Source organism: Lissotriton vulgaris, chromosome 9 (genome assembly GCF_964263255.1).
Source record: "Lissotriton vulgaris chromosome 9, aLisVul1.2, whole genome shotgun sequence".
Taxonomy (NCBI): domain Eukaryota; kingdom Metazoa; phylum Chordata; class Amphibia; order Caudata; family Salamandridae; genus Lissotriton; species Lissotriton vulgaris.
In genome coordinates this window covers 106,911,449-106,927,488 of record NC_141697.1, presented here as the reverse complement: position 1 = coordinate 106,927,488, position 16,040 = coordinate 106,911,449, and the positions used below count along the sequence as shown (strand labels likewise).

The 16,040-nt window shown below is 43.0% G+C and overlaps 1 protein-coding gene across 1 annotated transcript in view; it reads right to left on the bottom strand.

The window, feature by feature from the left end:
* Nucleotides 1–5,176: 5,176 nt before the first annotated feature.
* Nucleotides 5,177–16,040, bottom strand: part of LOC147689680 (C-reactive protein-like) — a 55,739-nt gene continuing 44,875 nt past the window's right edge. The window contains exon 3 of the mRNA XM_086937151.1: nucleotides 5,177–5,845. Coding sequence (XP_086793277.1) covers nucleotides 5,181–5,845 — 665 coding nt within the window. The 3' untranslated portion in view covers nucleotides 5,177–5,180. The remainder of the gene's footprint in view (nucleotides 5,846–16,040) is intronic.

Below are 16,040 nucleotides of genomic sequence, written 5' to 3'. Positions count from 1 at the left end.
GAAGCGCCGCTCCAAGAAGGAGGAGCTACAGGAGGCCTTAAGGGCCTGGTGGGAGACCAAAAAGGCTGGGGAGACAGATGATGCAGAAGTGGATGAGGATGCACAAAGGGATGGTTTCAGGCCACAGGATCTGCCTGTGTCCGGAGCAGCCTCAAGGGCTGGCAGCAACCATTCAGCTGAAAGTTTTTCCCCAGAGGAGTTGGAGGAAAACCAAAGGGCTAGAGATCATAAATTAGAAATGTTGAGGCTTGAAATGAAGATGAAGCAAATGGAAAAGGAAAGGGTGGCGGAGGAGAGCAAACATGCCCGTGCCCTGGAGGAATTGAAATTGTCCTTGGCCCATGAATTACGAATGAGGAAGCTTGAGATGGAGCTCAAGAGGCGTGAGGCCATGAGGGTCTCAACTGAAGAAGAAACATGGGTAGCTCAAGAGGTGAGCTTTGCTGAGTTGGAGGTGGAGTCCAGCTATATATATAAATAATTTATTTTATGATAGTTACTAAGAGGATATTATCTTCAGCACACACCTCAGAAGGGTGGCAATACCAAATACACACAACAGTATTGCCATTTACTTAACAATTAATACTTTTGCATCCCTAATGTAAATGCAAGTTGATGTGATTATAAAATAACTTTTAGAAAAATAAACTGTTTGTTTGCAACTCTTTATGAAATTTACATGTCACCAACTTTGTGGCAGTGGTAATGCAGCCTGATGCTCGATGCTTTTGCATTGTTTGTAGTTAAGCTAACTCCAGCGCAAGCCCTACAAATAGCAAATAACTCATAAACATGGCCGGGTGCAGGGTATGGCCCTCATGAACAAAGATTACATTTGAGGAATCGTAAATTTAGACAAGTAACGATTCGTAATTTGCGATTCCTTAAATGGAATGTACAAAAATCGATTTGTTATAAGTTATCGCAATTTGCACATCAACTTCTAATGATTCATTGGTATTTTGAGAACTGACCTATGTTTTAATAGGTTGGTTCTCAAAATACCAATTGGCAATGGATCTCAATTCGGCCCACGGTTAAAGGAAAACGGCCTACATTTAAAAAAAAAAGTAAAGATTTTTTTATAAGCAGACAGTGGTATCGCCGACCAGTGCCTGCTCATAAAAACACGTTTATGTGTCAAAGTCAAAGTCAAAAAGTACTTTATTCGGCTAAAAAGGTATAACCATAAAAGCAACAGCAATCATATTTCATTTACATTGCACAGTATTACATCAATGTAGGAGGATATTAAAAAACAATACATAGTGTTTACACTATTACAGTTCATTCAAGCGAAGCAACTTCCTGAATTTAAAAACCAGTTTAAAATACTCAATTAATGAAGCCACAGTAAAAACATTGTCCATTTTTTGCAGTACTAAATATGCTAGGCGACATCTGTTCACATTCATTTCCTTTAAAATGGGGACAATCAGTTTTCTACGAGGCAGCGTATAGAATTTACAAAAAAAATAGAACATGTATATTCGATTGCATAGATATTTCATCACAGGGACATAAAGGGAGTTCTTTGGACCATGTATTCATTACAGGGAAAGTAAATAATCTAAAAACAATGTTAGCTCTAAAATGTGTTAAAAGTAGTCTATCAAAATTACACATATATAAACTTAAGTATGGCTGTAATTTGTCACTTATTAAAATTAATTGATGAGAAGTGACAGTATTTTTATTCGATTCATCAAGCTGTCTTCTATTTCTGAGGAATTCCATACATAGTGTCTTCAGGTCTTTTCTAGGAATATTTGCCATGGAAGGCGGATCATTGTAATAGAGTGAACGGTCTATTTCATTAAGGAACGTTTTGATGTAATTTAGCCATTCAACAACATTTGCTCTCCCCATTTTTAAGACATCCTGTATTATGGCTCGATTTAATACACATTCGTTCACTGTCCATAATCTGTGCCATAGTAAGATGGGTTGTACTCTAATTGTGTCCATTATATAGGGGATCCCCAACTCATCATGGCATATAGAGTTCGCTGTACTCTCTGGAAGTGAAAGGATGTTCTTTAAAAATTTATTTTCGACTATCTGAAGTGACTTTATATTGGTATAACCCCAGAGGCCAGCTCCATACAGTGCCACAGATACACACGTCGCATTGTACACAGTTAAAATTTCCCTGATTGGTTTCATTCCCAATTTACGTGTAAAACTTTTTAATGCCATGATTGTCTTAGAGAACAAGAGCGTTCGTACCTTCACCGCACTTGACCAAGTACCAGTTTCGTGAAACAAAATTCCAAGATATGGGAAGGTAGATGTTCTTTCTAAGGGGGCATTATTTATGTACATTGTTTTCATTTGTTTTTTGGTGCGCGTGCCACAATTCATTGAAAAAGTCTTACTACAGTTTATTTTTAAATTAAGATCGAGCCTAAACTGGTTAAAAGATGTTAACATTTTTTGTAGGGCAATGGGGGTGCGCGCCATCAAAACAGCATCATCTGCATACAGGAGTGTGGGAATAAATCTCTTTCCGATCTTAGGCATATCCACACACTCTTGCAGCAGGCATTTTTCCAGACCATTTATATAGATAAGAAATAGGAAGGGCGCCAGTACGCACCCCTGGCGCACTCCACGGCCTATTCCGAAAGATCTGGTACATTCCCCCTTCTTGCCAAAACGTACAACAGCTGATGCTCCTGCATATAGGTCCCTTAAGAATTGGATTATCGGCTTTTCCACGCCCAATTGTGACATCACGTCCCATAATTTACTATGGGACACACAATCGAAAGCTGATGTAAGATCAACAAATGCACAATATAGGCGCTCCCTTTTTATCACAGTATGTTTCTGCTGAATCAGGAACAAATTTAATCCATGCTCTATTGTTCCTATGCCTTTTTGAAATCCAAATTGTAAATCACTAATTACCCCCGCCTCCTCCGCCAGTTTTGCAATTTAACTAAAATCACTCTACCAAGGATCTTTATTGACGAATCCAGAAGGGAAATTGGCCTATAGCAGGCACAATCTTGTCTGTTTCCCTTCTTGTAAATGGGTACAATAATTGATGTGAACCAGGAAGGGTTCAATCCCCTTACAAGAGCTGCATTAAAGAGTTGTACAAGTATCGGGCCCCATAGTTCGATATTTGACTTGTACAAATCCGCTGGGATTCCATCTGGGCCCGCCGCTTTTCCGCCCTTGGTAGCTCCCAGGCTTTCAACAATCTCTGGTAGTGTTACTTTAAGTTCACTTTCCTCCTCAACTGATTCGCCTTCTGTGTTTACCCCAGTATTTCTTAACTCATCTACTGACGTATACAAGGTGGAAAAATGCGTGACCCAACTATCCTCATTAATCGCAATTTCCAACCGTGCTTTGGTATTTTCGTATGGTAGGGGGGCGTTTACCACCCTCCAGAAGGCGGATGCATCCCTTGTTTGTGAGGCTGTGCAAAGTTCTTCCCATACTCCTTTTTTAATCGCTTCTCTTCTATTTTTTAGGGCCTCATTATAAGCCTTCCTTAAGGTTCTTATCTCTACACCATCACGCGGATCCTTATGTAATGCATGTTTAAGATCTGTTAGAGCCTTAGTACAGGTTTTATCAAACCATCTTGTACCCTTCGTTAAACCATTTTTTGATACTAAAAGTAGGTTCTCTTTGATAGTGGAAGCAATAATATTGAAATTAACTAATATACTTTCACTATCGGAATCCTCATCTAAACAGATCTCAAAATTTTCTGGGCAGCTAATTAACAATTTTTTAAGAAAGTCTTCAGGTACCACCTTACTCCACTTGAGGGTGTACCCATTCTGTCTACCTAATGTAATGTCTGGGACAACCTGTATTTGCTCATTATAGGAGGCCAAGAAAAGGTTTTCCATCTCAATTTTTTGCGGTAGGTGGTCACTGAGTGGTGCATCCATTATTTTATAACTAACTAATTTATGACCATAACCATTAGACCAGAGGCTAAAGTCTATCGTGGTGGATGCTCCCCTCCCAATAAAAGTTGGGTGAAATGGTATTGACTGCTCAGTTAATTCATTAGCAAATCCCAGATCATGATCAAATAATAATTCGTTCAACAGATCCCCGGTCTCTGTGTGTTTAAAATGTGGTAAATTAACATCCTGCTCCAACATTATACCACAAATTCCTTTAGAGCCTTTTGTGCATAATGGACAGTTAAAATCACCCCCCCACAAAATCATTACCTCCTTTCCATTGCTATCAGACTCACACTGTAGGTCGATCGCTAACATTTTCAAAATATCACGTGAAATATTAACTGGAATATTATTATAAAAGTTTATAATTACTAAACGCAATCCAGTTTTGGTGTCTATTGCTAATTTGTGGTAGAACTCACACTTAGAATAAAAGCGTACCCTCTCATATACTAAGCTATTCGACAAGTACGTTATCAGGCCACCCTTTGGTCTCCCATGTCTAGCCCCAATCGCTGGTGTACAAAACATTCTATAACCATTCAAATGTATCTGGTCAGTGGCCCATGTTTCCTGGAGGGCCATGATTTCTATGTCTTTTATCACTCCCTCCCAATCCGGATTGGTGATTTTTGTTTTAAGTCCTGCCACATTCCAGAACATTAAGGAACATGTATCTTTTTTCCGATGCGTACTTTCAACACTTCTGGTGTCCATTTCTTTGGAATTTTCAACCTCATTTCCCAAGATATTGGCCACATTTAATACATCAATTGCAGGTATTTATGTGAACATTCACAAATGGGAAGTATTCCGCAGGGCACCCCTTCCCATTTGCAAATTGCTTACCACCCGCTCCGGTAAAGAAGAAGTGATAAAATATTAATGTTTGTGATCAGATCTAGGTCACAAAGCAGTAATGCACAGCTTAAAGATTTGGTAACTGGAAGGCACGTACGTCCTTAACACTCCCCTTCCTAATACCAAATATTTATTTCTACCCCAAACCAATTTGCGATTCAGTAAGATTCAGTAATCTGCTACCGAATTGCTATTTGGGTTTGGAGATTTTAAAATGGCCATTTCATGCTTGGAAAGGCTCTGATTTTTCGAATTGGAGCCATACCGACCGTTAAATAGCTTCATACATGAGGGCCGTAGTCTTAAACTAATGTTAGGATTCGAGTTGAGTATATTTTATGCCTACTTTGGGTTCCTGCAAGGGACCTGGTTCACTCACATTGCCTTACATTGCATGGGCATGCGGTTACATGCCTGGTTCTCCCAGATGCTTTGCTGCACTGGTTCTACCAGCACATTTCCCTTCATTGTATAGGCGAGGGCCCTCCAGTTTATGACATTACCATGCAGGTGTTTGTTGTTAATGAAGGCCTGGTGTATATCAGCAGGTTCTAAAACATAATCCCACATATGCACATCACCTATTTCGCCGATAAATGATTGTTTTGCTTCAAATGAACCTCCAAAGGAATCCTGCTCTTGTCCAAGTATCACCTTGAGTGGTCCTTGAATGGAGTATCCGGGCTTTAAGACTTTCCTAGGTAATGGATTTCCATTGATCCAGAGTTGTGTGACTCCTGTAGATGAGTCCCAAGTGGTGCAGATGTGCCTCCTCTCCACTGAGTATCCCAGAGTGCTGAACACCAGGTCTTGACCACCCACAGTGACAGAAGATGGGCTTTTACCTTCATTCACGAAGAGAAGGAGCATGTTGTCGTGAGTAGGACTGCTTACCGAAAAGAGGCTGTAGCTACGAGTCAACTCTGTGACTGCGCGAAGGCACACAGTGAAACCTTTCATGGGAGCAGCAAGTTGTGGCTCCAGGATCACTTGGTCAGTGTCAGATTCTCTTGGGAAAAGGAATAACATGCCATTCATGTCTGTGGAGAAAGAATGGAGTTATTACAGATGTAAGCATCCATGGAAAAGTAGAGGAAACATACCTATGCAGTACATTTAAACACTTGCTTTTTACAATTCTGATCTTGTATTTGCAGTGTGTTGTGCAGTAGGCCACTTTTAAGTCACTTGCATGCAGATTGAGGTCTTGAGCTGAGCAGTGATACCGACTAGGGCGGCAGCACAGCCACACCCCATTCAATCCCTGAAGCAGCACTACAATACTCTCTCTATAGACTGAAGCCAGCCCAGGCTTCTATCCCCCCATCCCTCATGCACTTCTTTGCGGCCACCGCTGACTTTTTCTGACTGGTCCGAATAGACAGAAAATGTCAATGCTTTTTCTTTTTTTACTGGAATCGGGAACATGTACGTGGTGAAGGGCCTGCTGTCTTCAGGTCTGAGCAATTACTTATAATTCTGGGTGAAGAACTTATAACCACCAGAATTTGTAGTGGGTATACTGGGCGTGATCATTGATTAAACACCCATCCCTGCACCGAGTTCCAGCCAACTCATAATGAGGATCTAGGTGTATTCCCCATTTTCATGTGCTTCATCTTATCTTGAAGGCCCTCGAGAACAGGCATTCTCTCTGGGTCTTGCAGACATTTTTTATATTAGTCCATCCTGCAGCTTGCAAGTAAAAAAGTTCTTCCATCACAAATAAGCCACCCCTTCAAAAGAGGGGGCATCTCTAGCATGTTCTTTGCAGTCCTCGCCTGCCTTCTGCCCCTTCTATTGTTTTTGAGTGCCCCTACAAATAGCTTTAGGTTCTACAAGCCAAGGACACCTTTGAAGAACCTGTCTATTTAATGTTCAGCCCAAACCCATTGGACATATATTCTCTATGTCCATACTGTGCACGGTGAGCAACCTCTGATTTGAGACTTGCATCTTGCCCTGTTGAAAGTAGCCTAACTATTTGTACTGCTCCCCAATCCAACACTCCTATCTGGCACTTGGAGCAACTCAATTTAAAGACTAGTAAATAATCGTTCTGTGTGTCTCCACCAATGACATCCATATCTGGCATGCATGGGAGGCCATCTTATAATAGTTCCTTTTTAAAGATTGATAAAAACCATTCCAGGATGGCCATGCATGTGCCTGCGTGGAGTGCACGTTGGAAAGTTTCTTCTTTCAAAAAGAGTTCCATAAACAATCATCTTTATTGTGCAAAACCTCACAAGGCGATCAACAAAAGAACAACACATTTCCATAATGGAAACTTATAAAATACAGATTAGATTTCAGTACTATACATACATAAAATGGCAAGATAAAACATACAGAATAATCCAGCTCAGTTAATACAAATTTGGAAATTGTTCACAAAATATGTAAGCCATAGGTCAGTAAGAAATTGTTGGTGGCAGACATACAAAACGTAGAGCCTCTTGGGCATTCATAATTTCATTTGGCTAAAGAATATTTTATTTAAAAGGACACGAAATCCAATGTATTGGGCAGAAACATACATGGTTGAGATCTTGAATATAATTCACACATATATAAATACCTTTTATCAGACTCTGTACCACTCTCCCTTATTTATGTTTTGTGGAAAGCCTTCTTTGTGCAAGTCAAGATAAACTGTTCTCATGGAGTAATCTATCTACATTGAAAAATGTGTTTGTGTGCTATTCGGTTCTGCTGAGTCATTAACAAATGTCATCCTTTTTATACCGAAATGTCCAAATTAAAGCTCATCTCTTGTGATAATATTCTTAAAAAGTTCCTAAGCAGATATATTCTGATCACTACATAAGTATTTCTCATGTCAAGTTGAAAGGATTCCAAGTAAAGTTGAAGGGCCTGATTAAGAGGTGGGAGGACATGGTACTGTCCGCCAAACCCTCGGTCCATCTGACTCCTTTAGAGATGGGCAAACTGTAAGCTCTCAGTGATGGCGTGATGGAGTAAGGGCCGTCGTAGGAAGAGCATTACACTTCCTTTTTAATATGAAATTCCTCTCCAGTTAGGCATATAAGACCTTTAAGAACGTTCCGTGAGATCCATCACCTGTCACCATAGCTGTCACCTGTCACCTGTCCCTGAAACATAGTACACATCCTCCAACTTGCATAGCTGCTTCCACGCACGTACCCTCATCAGCACCGGAAGCCTCTCGGGGAACAACTATAGTACCTCACCCCTCCCTTAGAATCTCCGCACCGGTCACAGCTCCCCCTACCCCTTCTCCCCCTCACATTACCACACCTCAAACGGATCCCCCACGGCTCAATCCTCCCCCAGCCAACACTACCATTTCGACACACACTCCCCCTCACATTACCACACCACAAACTGATCCCCCACCGCTCAATCCTCCCCCAGCCGACACAACCGTTTCTACACACACTCCCCCTACAGCTAATTTACCCCTCCCTGGAGCGCTCACACCCCCCCCCCAATACGGTAATAGTACCCATTTCGGAAAATGCTATAGCTCCCTATCCCTATAACACAGCCCCCCCTCCTATCAACATTCCTTCTACCTCTACCTCTTCCCCTCCCCCCAAAAACTTACCCAGCAAGAACCCCTCCCAGTCCAACCAGTATACCTCTACCTCTACCCCTCCCTGCAAAAACACACCCAGCAATGACCCCTCCCAGGCCAACCAGGCACCCCTAACGCAGTCGCCTGCACTTCTCGAGTCACCCCCAACCTCTCTAATAACTTTCCACCCTCTGAAAATGCCCCACCCCCTTTGTCACTACACACCCCTACCCACCCTCATCCCTCTACTCAACCACCCATAGTAAGATCTAGCCCACACACACATGCAAATAGGATGACTAATCCTGACACCCTTGCTTCGGCCCTTACACCCCTCCAGCACACTCCTCAGACGCATTCCTCTATGTTACCTACCACATCCGAGACCAGATTAGATGAGATCATGTCCACTCTTCACTCAATCAAAGAGGATCCCCGTGTTTTTGAAGAGATGCTTTCGAGACTGCCAGGGCTATCTAGTCTTTACAGAACATGGTCACCCAGCAAGCCCCCCGCCCGCCGACCTATCACCCCCATACGTTATGGTCCTTGTTGGGAAACAATACCTTACCGTAATCCATCCTCCCGCCCAAGGCGCCCCACCAACCCTTTGACGGAGAACGACCTACGCACTCTTCTTCTCTCCTACAAACTTTCCATTGCTAGTCCCGCCCCCCTCAGACACATTCCCATCCCCTCTCTCCTGTCCGACCCCAACAGGCCCTCTACCTATAACAATAGAGGTATAGACAACAACAACCTTAGTAAAGTCCCAATCATGCAGGACCGCACCACCCCGGCTACTCCCCGACTTAAATGCTCACTTCTGGACTGCAGATTGGCCTCTAAGCACACAACCGACATAGCAGACCTCATTATCTTCACTGACCTGGATCTGCTAATCCTCACTGAAACTTGGCTTACTGAATCCTCCTCGCCTCTCATTGACATCCTTGTTCCACCTAACTATTACATCATCAGGCTAGACAGGAGTGGCAAGTCAGGAGGTGGAATTGCATGCATCCACCGGAGCAACATCACTGTAAATAGAGCCATACCACCTGCACCCCCCTCTTGCGGATACATTTGCCTAGACATCAACAGCAAGGGTAAACCTGTGTGTACGCTACACACCATTTATCACCCTCCTGGAGACAACCCTATCTTCATAGAACATCTCATGGACGTGGTCACCACACACACCCACATTTTCCTGGGTGATTTCAACCTTCATTGGAATGACCTCAATGATACTGTGGTCAACAGTCTTAAAAACCTCCTCAACGCCCAGGACCTCAACCAAATTTGCAACAGCCCAACACACAATAAAGGCACAACTCTGGACCTAATAATCTCCAAGAGCGACTCCACTCACCTTGAGTCGATCCTCTCCTGCGATTGGTCGGACCACCACATCATCACCTTCTTTATCAATGAAACTATTAAACTCAACTCGGCTCAACACACAAAACCCAAAGTTTGGAAAAGAGACTGGAAAAAACTCAACCCAAACATCTTGCCCATCTCCAGCCACAATCTACTCCTGCCACCCGCTGATTCCTCCAGCGTACATGATATCACCAACCATTATCTCAACTCTATGACTACCATAATCAACGAATTTGCCCCCCTTCAACTTAAGAGAGCTGCAACAAAAGACTCCAAAGAATGGTTCAATGGCTCACTTAACAATGATAGACGCTCTCTTATAACTGCCGAACGCAACTCGAGATCGGTCCCATCCGCCAAGAGCCTTATGATCCTAAAAGAAAAGAGAAATGTGTACTTCCTTAAGATCAGGCGCACTAAAGCAGACTTCTTCAGTCATCAACTTGACCAAGCAAGAAACCGACCAAAAAAACTCTTTGAATTAATCAAAACACAATCTAAAGATGCGCCTCAGCGTCCACCAGACCTATCGCAACCACAACCCACATGTGAAGACTTCTCGGCCTTCTTCAATCTGAAGACTGAGAACATCAAGAAAGATCTCTTCAATGATCTTCTCGCTCACTCGTGTCCACTCACCAATGCCTCCCATCTACCCATAAGTGCAACACCTCAACCACCCGCAAAGTATGTTTTAAAAAACAATGCAGCATGGTCTACCTTTCACCTATACTCTGAAGACGCTATAGGCGAGTTTCTTATGGCTCTGAAGCCTTCCAATCACCTCACCGACCCTCTTCCCGCAAATGCGGTTAAGGAACTTACCCCACTGCTTCTCCCTCTCTGGACCAAAATCATTAACAGCTCACTCCTACAAGGTTGCATCCCTGACTCCCTTAAGGTTGGGCAGGTCTCTCCCATCCTTAAGAAACCCACAGCGAGAAGGCAAGATGGCGGTCTGGCCGTAGACCGCGATGCAGCACTACGCCGGAGCTCCGCTGAGCTGAGCAGAGTGTAACTCATTCATACCTAGCTTATCGGCGTCCTGTGAACGGAAAGCCCCCACGGAGGAATGCGGTTTTAAAAAAAGACTAAATGGACATTGATAAGTGAATGCCGAGCAGAAGGGGAAAAAAAACGGCAGTCTCACCTAAAGTTTCACAGATATTTATAGCGCTCTTCACGACCTTCACCTGTTCCCTTGCTTGTCTGCCGTCTGTTTGGAAACAGCATGTCATGCAGCGGAGGGCAAGAATCCATTGCCGAATACGTTCAGCTCCTTGAGCTCCGCTGCCTGCTCCTCGGGTGGACTGCTAGCAAGGTGCTGGGCGTGACCATTGACTTACACAGCTGTCCTCTCTCCCACCAAGCACTGCCTGACTCACTGCTTCAGTGGAAGCAGAAACAGCAGGGAGAGCATTACTTTCAGCTTGGAAACGAAGAAAATGAAGAAAATTCAGACAGAAATATACTTTGCTCCGTTTTAGCTGAAGTGTTACAGCCTCTTTTTGGACAGAGAGTTTGGAGCCGAATTAGAACCCAGCTGCTGCTAGTCTGCAGTGATTTGTTCACATTGCCATTTACTCGTAAAATGCCTTCTAAAGCTGCATCTGCAGCTGCAGCACGCACCAGGTTGGCAAAAGCCGCTAGAGCTTTACGTGAGGCAGAGCAGGATGAGATGCAGCAGGGGGAATCCTCGAGCAGTACTAACCCCCCGTCGAAATCCAAATCCAAAACTCAGAGACCACCTGCTGGGGAGATCACGCCAAGGCAAGCAGCCCTGGCTGCCAAAAGGAAAATAAATAAAGAAAATACTCAGACCATAGTTTTACCCGGCAATACAGTCATGGATATGCTATTCAGGAAACAGGGGGCTCTTGCCTCTCCTGCCTCTCCCACGACCGGCGTACAAAAAACCACAGTAGAGAATCAAAACCTGGTCTCGCATGAATCGCATGAATCGCAGGAATCAACGCTACAAAATCCTGAAGGCTCCGGGGGCAATTCGGACTCTATCTCCATTATCGCTGAAGTACAGGCAGCGACTGCAGAGACTGCCATACTGACCCCAGACAATCGAACTGTGAGTATTCCACTTATTGAAACACAGGAGAAGCCGTATGATGATGTTACTACTATCCAGATAGCTGAAAATCAATCTATGTCTTTTTCTGGAGTGGGCGCGAATATAATGGGAGTGCAGGAGGTGCAGGAGGACGTTAGTGAAACAGTATCAGTCTTATCTGTTGTCCCGGCTGGAGATATAACCTCTTTAACAGCTTCAACTACACCTGAATGTATGGTCGAAGCTCCGTACCCTGATGAACTCACTGAACTCACTAACGCAGGAGGTAAAGGGGTGCAACTCGAGGGGCATCATACTTCTAATCCACAAGGGGCTACCCTGGAGCCAGATACGGACCGTAGTGAGTTCTACTCATTTACTGATGAGGCAGGATTCGATATTGAAGTTGGTGGGGAAAGTCAAGGCAATTTGGGTCTCAGTGGGTCTAGCTCAGAGTCAGAGGATGGTGGTGAAGACGAGGAAGTAGACTCGGAGTCTATGGGGGTCATCAGTAGTGAATTCAGTGAGGAAGAAGACGCGAGGGCCAACACCGTGAGATCCAAACTGAAGCCCATGACGAGGCTAACCCAAGCAGGGGGCTCACTGCAGACACCAGCCTTACCCCACCCATCTGCACAGGCTTCGGACCCCGATTCTGGAGGAGCTAATATACATGGTATTTCTAACACTGCCGTAGAGACAATCCTACAGGCCATTGCCGCCCACAGAGAGGAGACTGCTCAGGATAGCAGGCGATCACAGGCGGCTATCCGCAAAATGCAAGGTGTGGTTAAAAAGCTATCGAAATCATGTAAGCAGATTGGTATCAGAATGGCGGAAGTGGAATCAAGGGTTCTTTCCACAGAAAATGAGGCTATGGCTAACACGGAAAATCTAAATCTTCAAGCAGCCGAGCTAACTGACATTAAATGGAAGCTCGAGGATTTTGAAAATCGTCAACGCCGCAATAACCTGCGCGTACTTGGAGTTCCAGAGAAAATGGAGGGGGAAAATGTACGCACTTTTGTGATTAGGTTATTTAAAGAATCATTGCCCGAATTAAAGGATTGGAACTGGGAATTCGAAATCCAGCGTGCCCATCGAATGCCGTTCAACCCTCCCGCTAAACCAGGCCCTTATCCAAGAGCAATACTGGTTTATTTTGGCAACTTTTTGTTAAGGCAAACTATAGCTGAGAAAGCCAGGCCAGATCATAAAGTGACATTTCAGGAGATATCATATTTCACGAGACCTGATTTTTGTCATGCAACGGTTGAAAGGCGCTGGTGATTACGTATGTTAATCAAGCCTTTTCAGGAGAAAGGAGCCCAGGCCTATTTAAACAATCCTGCAAAACTTAAGGTGGTTAAAGGGGGTCTGACAAAGTTTTTTGTATCTGAAATCAAAGCTCAGGCATTCCTTGAACAGATGAAGTAATCAACTCTGCATGACTTTGTATTAAATCTTAGCCTTACAGTCCGCTAAGGATGGGGACTATGATCAACTGAAAAAACAGTATATCTCCTTAATCATATCTCTTTGATCAGTAATAGTAAGACCAATCTATAAACTAGCTGGACGTGATTTTGCCCATATGTAGGGCAACAGGATATTAGCCTCTAGAATTTTGGTTTCATATTCTTTTTTCACCTTGTGATCTCTTTTGAATTTAATATAGTAATCATAGGTTATGGTAGTTAATCCGTTGCACGTTACATGTTTGTTTTTTTTTTGTTTTTTAGACACTCTGTTTATTATCACTTAGCATTTTCTGTCTCAAATGAAGATAGCGGAAGCTCTGGTGTTGTTCTGCAGCCATCACCCAGACTCTAATTGAGTCTGATCGCCTCACAGATTGGGGGGAGGGGGGAGGGCAGCAGGTAGACGGGGCTACTCGGGGCGGGGGGGAGGGAGGGGGTGTGCAAAAAATCAAAAAAATACGAACCTAGCCGGACGGCAGATGCCTCACAAATAAACATAGAATTTGCAATGAAGATAATTGTAGATATGAAAGAAACTATATCAAGTATCAACTCTAATAAAGGAATAAGTTTTACACCAGTTCAGTTTATCTTTTACGACAATGGGTAGGTTGAGTATTAAAAGCTGGAATGTTGGAGGGCTCCTAAATAGTGAGAAACGCAGGCGATTGGCGGAGTTAATTGGTTTAAATCCAGTGGATGTTATATGTCTCCAGGAGACACATGTGCCTTGGGATAGGAAATCCTTGTTAAATGTAAGGGGCTATAATTTAGCAATAGCTTCAACCCAGACGTCAAATATTAGAGGGGTTGCAATATTAACCAAGACACATCTGGGGGAGGCATCACGCTATCTCTCCGATCCCCACGGCAGATGGGCTATAGTTAAGCTCACACTTGGTATTACTGTATGCAATGTGTATGGATCCAATGATGATGATCCTGCTATATTTGAACATTTAGAAGCAGAATTAGCCACCTGGCAGGGACCCTTAATTATATGTGGGGACTTTAATATTTCTCTTAATCACTCACCTAAAACCGGCTTCATGACAAAATATGTGGGCCGAAAACCCAAAGTTTATAAAGCAATTAAAAGGCTAGTCAAAAGTTTTGGTTTAACAGATGTCTGGGCTCAAACTAACAAACAAGATCCAGGGTACACTTATTTTTCGCACCCACATCAGAAACACGTACGTATAGATTACATTTTTGTCACCCAGGAGTTAGCCCTTCAGTCTACGATTGTTAAATGTCCCCAAATAATATCAGACCATAATGCCCTCATCCTTTCTACTGAATTTGGCTCCACACAAAAACAACCTAGACACTGGTCATTCGATCGTAAACTTTTGGTTAACGCTGATTATATTATGTATATCAAGAAATGGACAGAAGAATTTTTTTATATGAATCGTTTTAGTTCTTCAAGAAATATAGTCTGGGATTGTTATAAGGCAGCGCTTAGGGGAGAAACTACTAGCTATCAAAATAGGATTCGAAAAAAACAACTTAATGAACATAACATGAAAATATCCACCCTAGCTAAAGCTGAAGCAGATCACACCAGGCTAATCTCTTTGGGGCAGGATGCCAAGCAATTAATGTATCAAGTAATCACATTGAAATCTGAGATTTACACAGCTCTTAGCCAGAAAGCGGCGCAAACATATAGGGCCCATAGAAAAGATCTGTATGAGAACGGAGAGAAAGTAGGCAGACAACTGGCTCTAACCACCCGGCAAAAAAATGTTGCCAGTAATATCAGTTCAATTCAGGAGGGTGGTCAAACATTTACTAAAGCGACTGATATAATACAACTATTTCAGCAATACTATCAAAGCCTATACACTGAAGATTTAGTTACCACCGACACCCAAATAAATGTGTTTCTTAACAACTTTTTGGATAACGATAATGAAGAGAAAGTTCTTGATGAGGCTACTCGTGAAGATCTGGAAGGGGAAATCTCCATCGAAGAAGTATTAACAGCACTTACTGCACTACAAGCAGGAAAAGCAGCGGGGCCTGATAAAATTCCAATAGATCTGTATAAAGTTTTATCTGAACAACTAGCCCCAATTTTGCTCGATCTCTTTTTAGGCATACAATGGAACGGAGTTTCTCCAGCATCTTGGTCTGAAGCCAGTATAGTTGTATTTCCTAAAAAAGGAAAATCACCCGTACTTCTTACTTCATATCGCCCCATATCCCTTATTAATTCGGACTCCAAATTGTTTGCTAAAGTAATGGCCAGTAGATTAAGCAGGGTTATTGAACATCTGGTCTCCCCTTGGCAGCATGGTTTCGTCCCAGGTAAAGGGACTACTGATCATACCTGCAGAGCTCTAGCCCTCTTTGATGCCACTGCTGTTAGGGGAGGGCAGATGTCAATGATCCTGCTAGATGCCGAGAAGGCCTTTGACCGGGTCTCATGGAAATTTCTCTGGGCGGTTATGGCAAGAAATAATTTTGGCCCCAAATTTTTAAAAGCTATGAATTCTATGTATACGTCCCCCAAAGCAAAATTACAAATTATGGGTTCTGAATCTGGACAGATTAATATATCGCGTGGTACCAGACAAGGCTGTCCTTGTTCACCACTGTTATTTGCACTTTATATTAATCCGCTTATATTAAAACTCTTAGAGCATACACTTATTACCCCCATCCTGAGTCATTCATTTGAGACTAAAGTATTAGCCTATGCGGACGATATCGCTGTTATCACTGCTGAT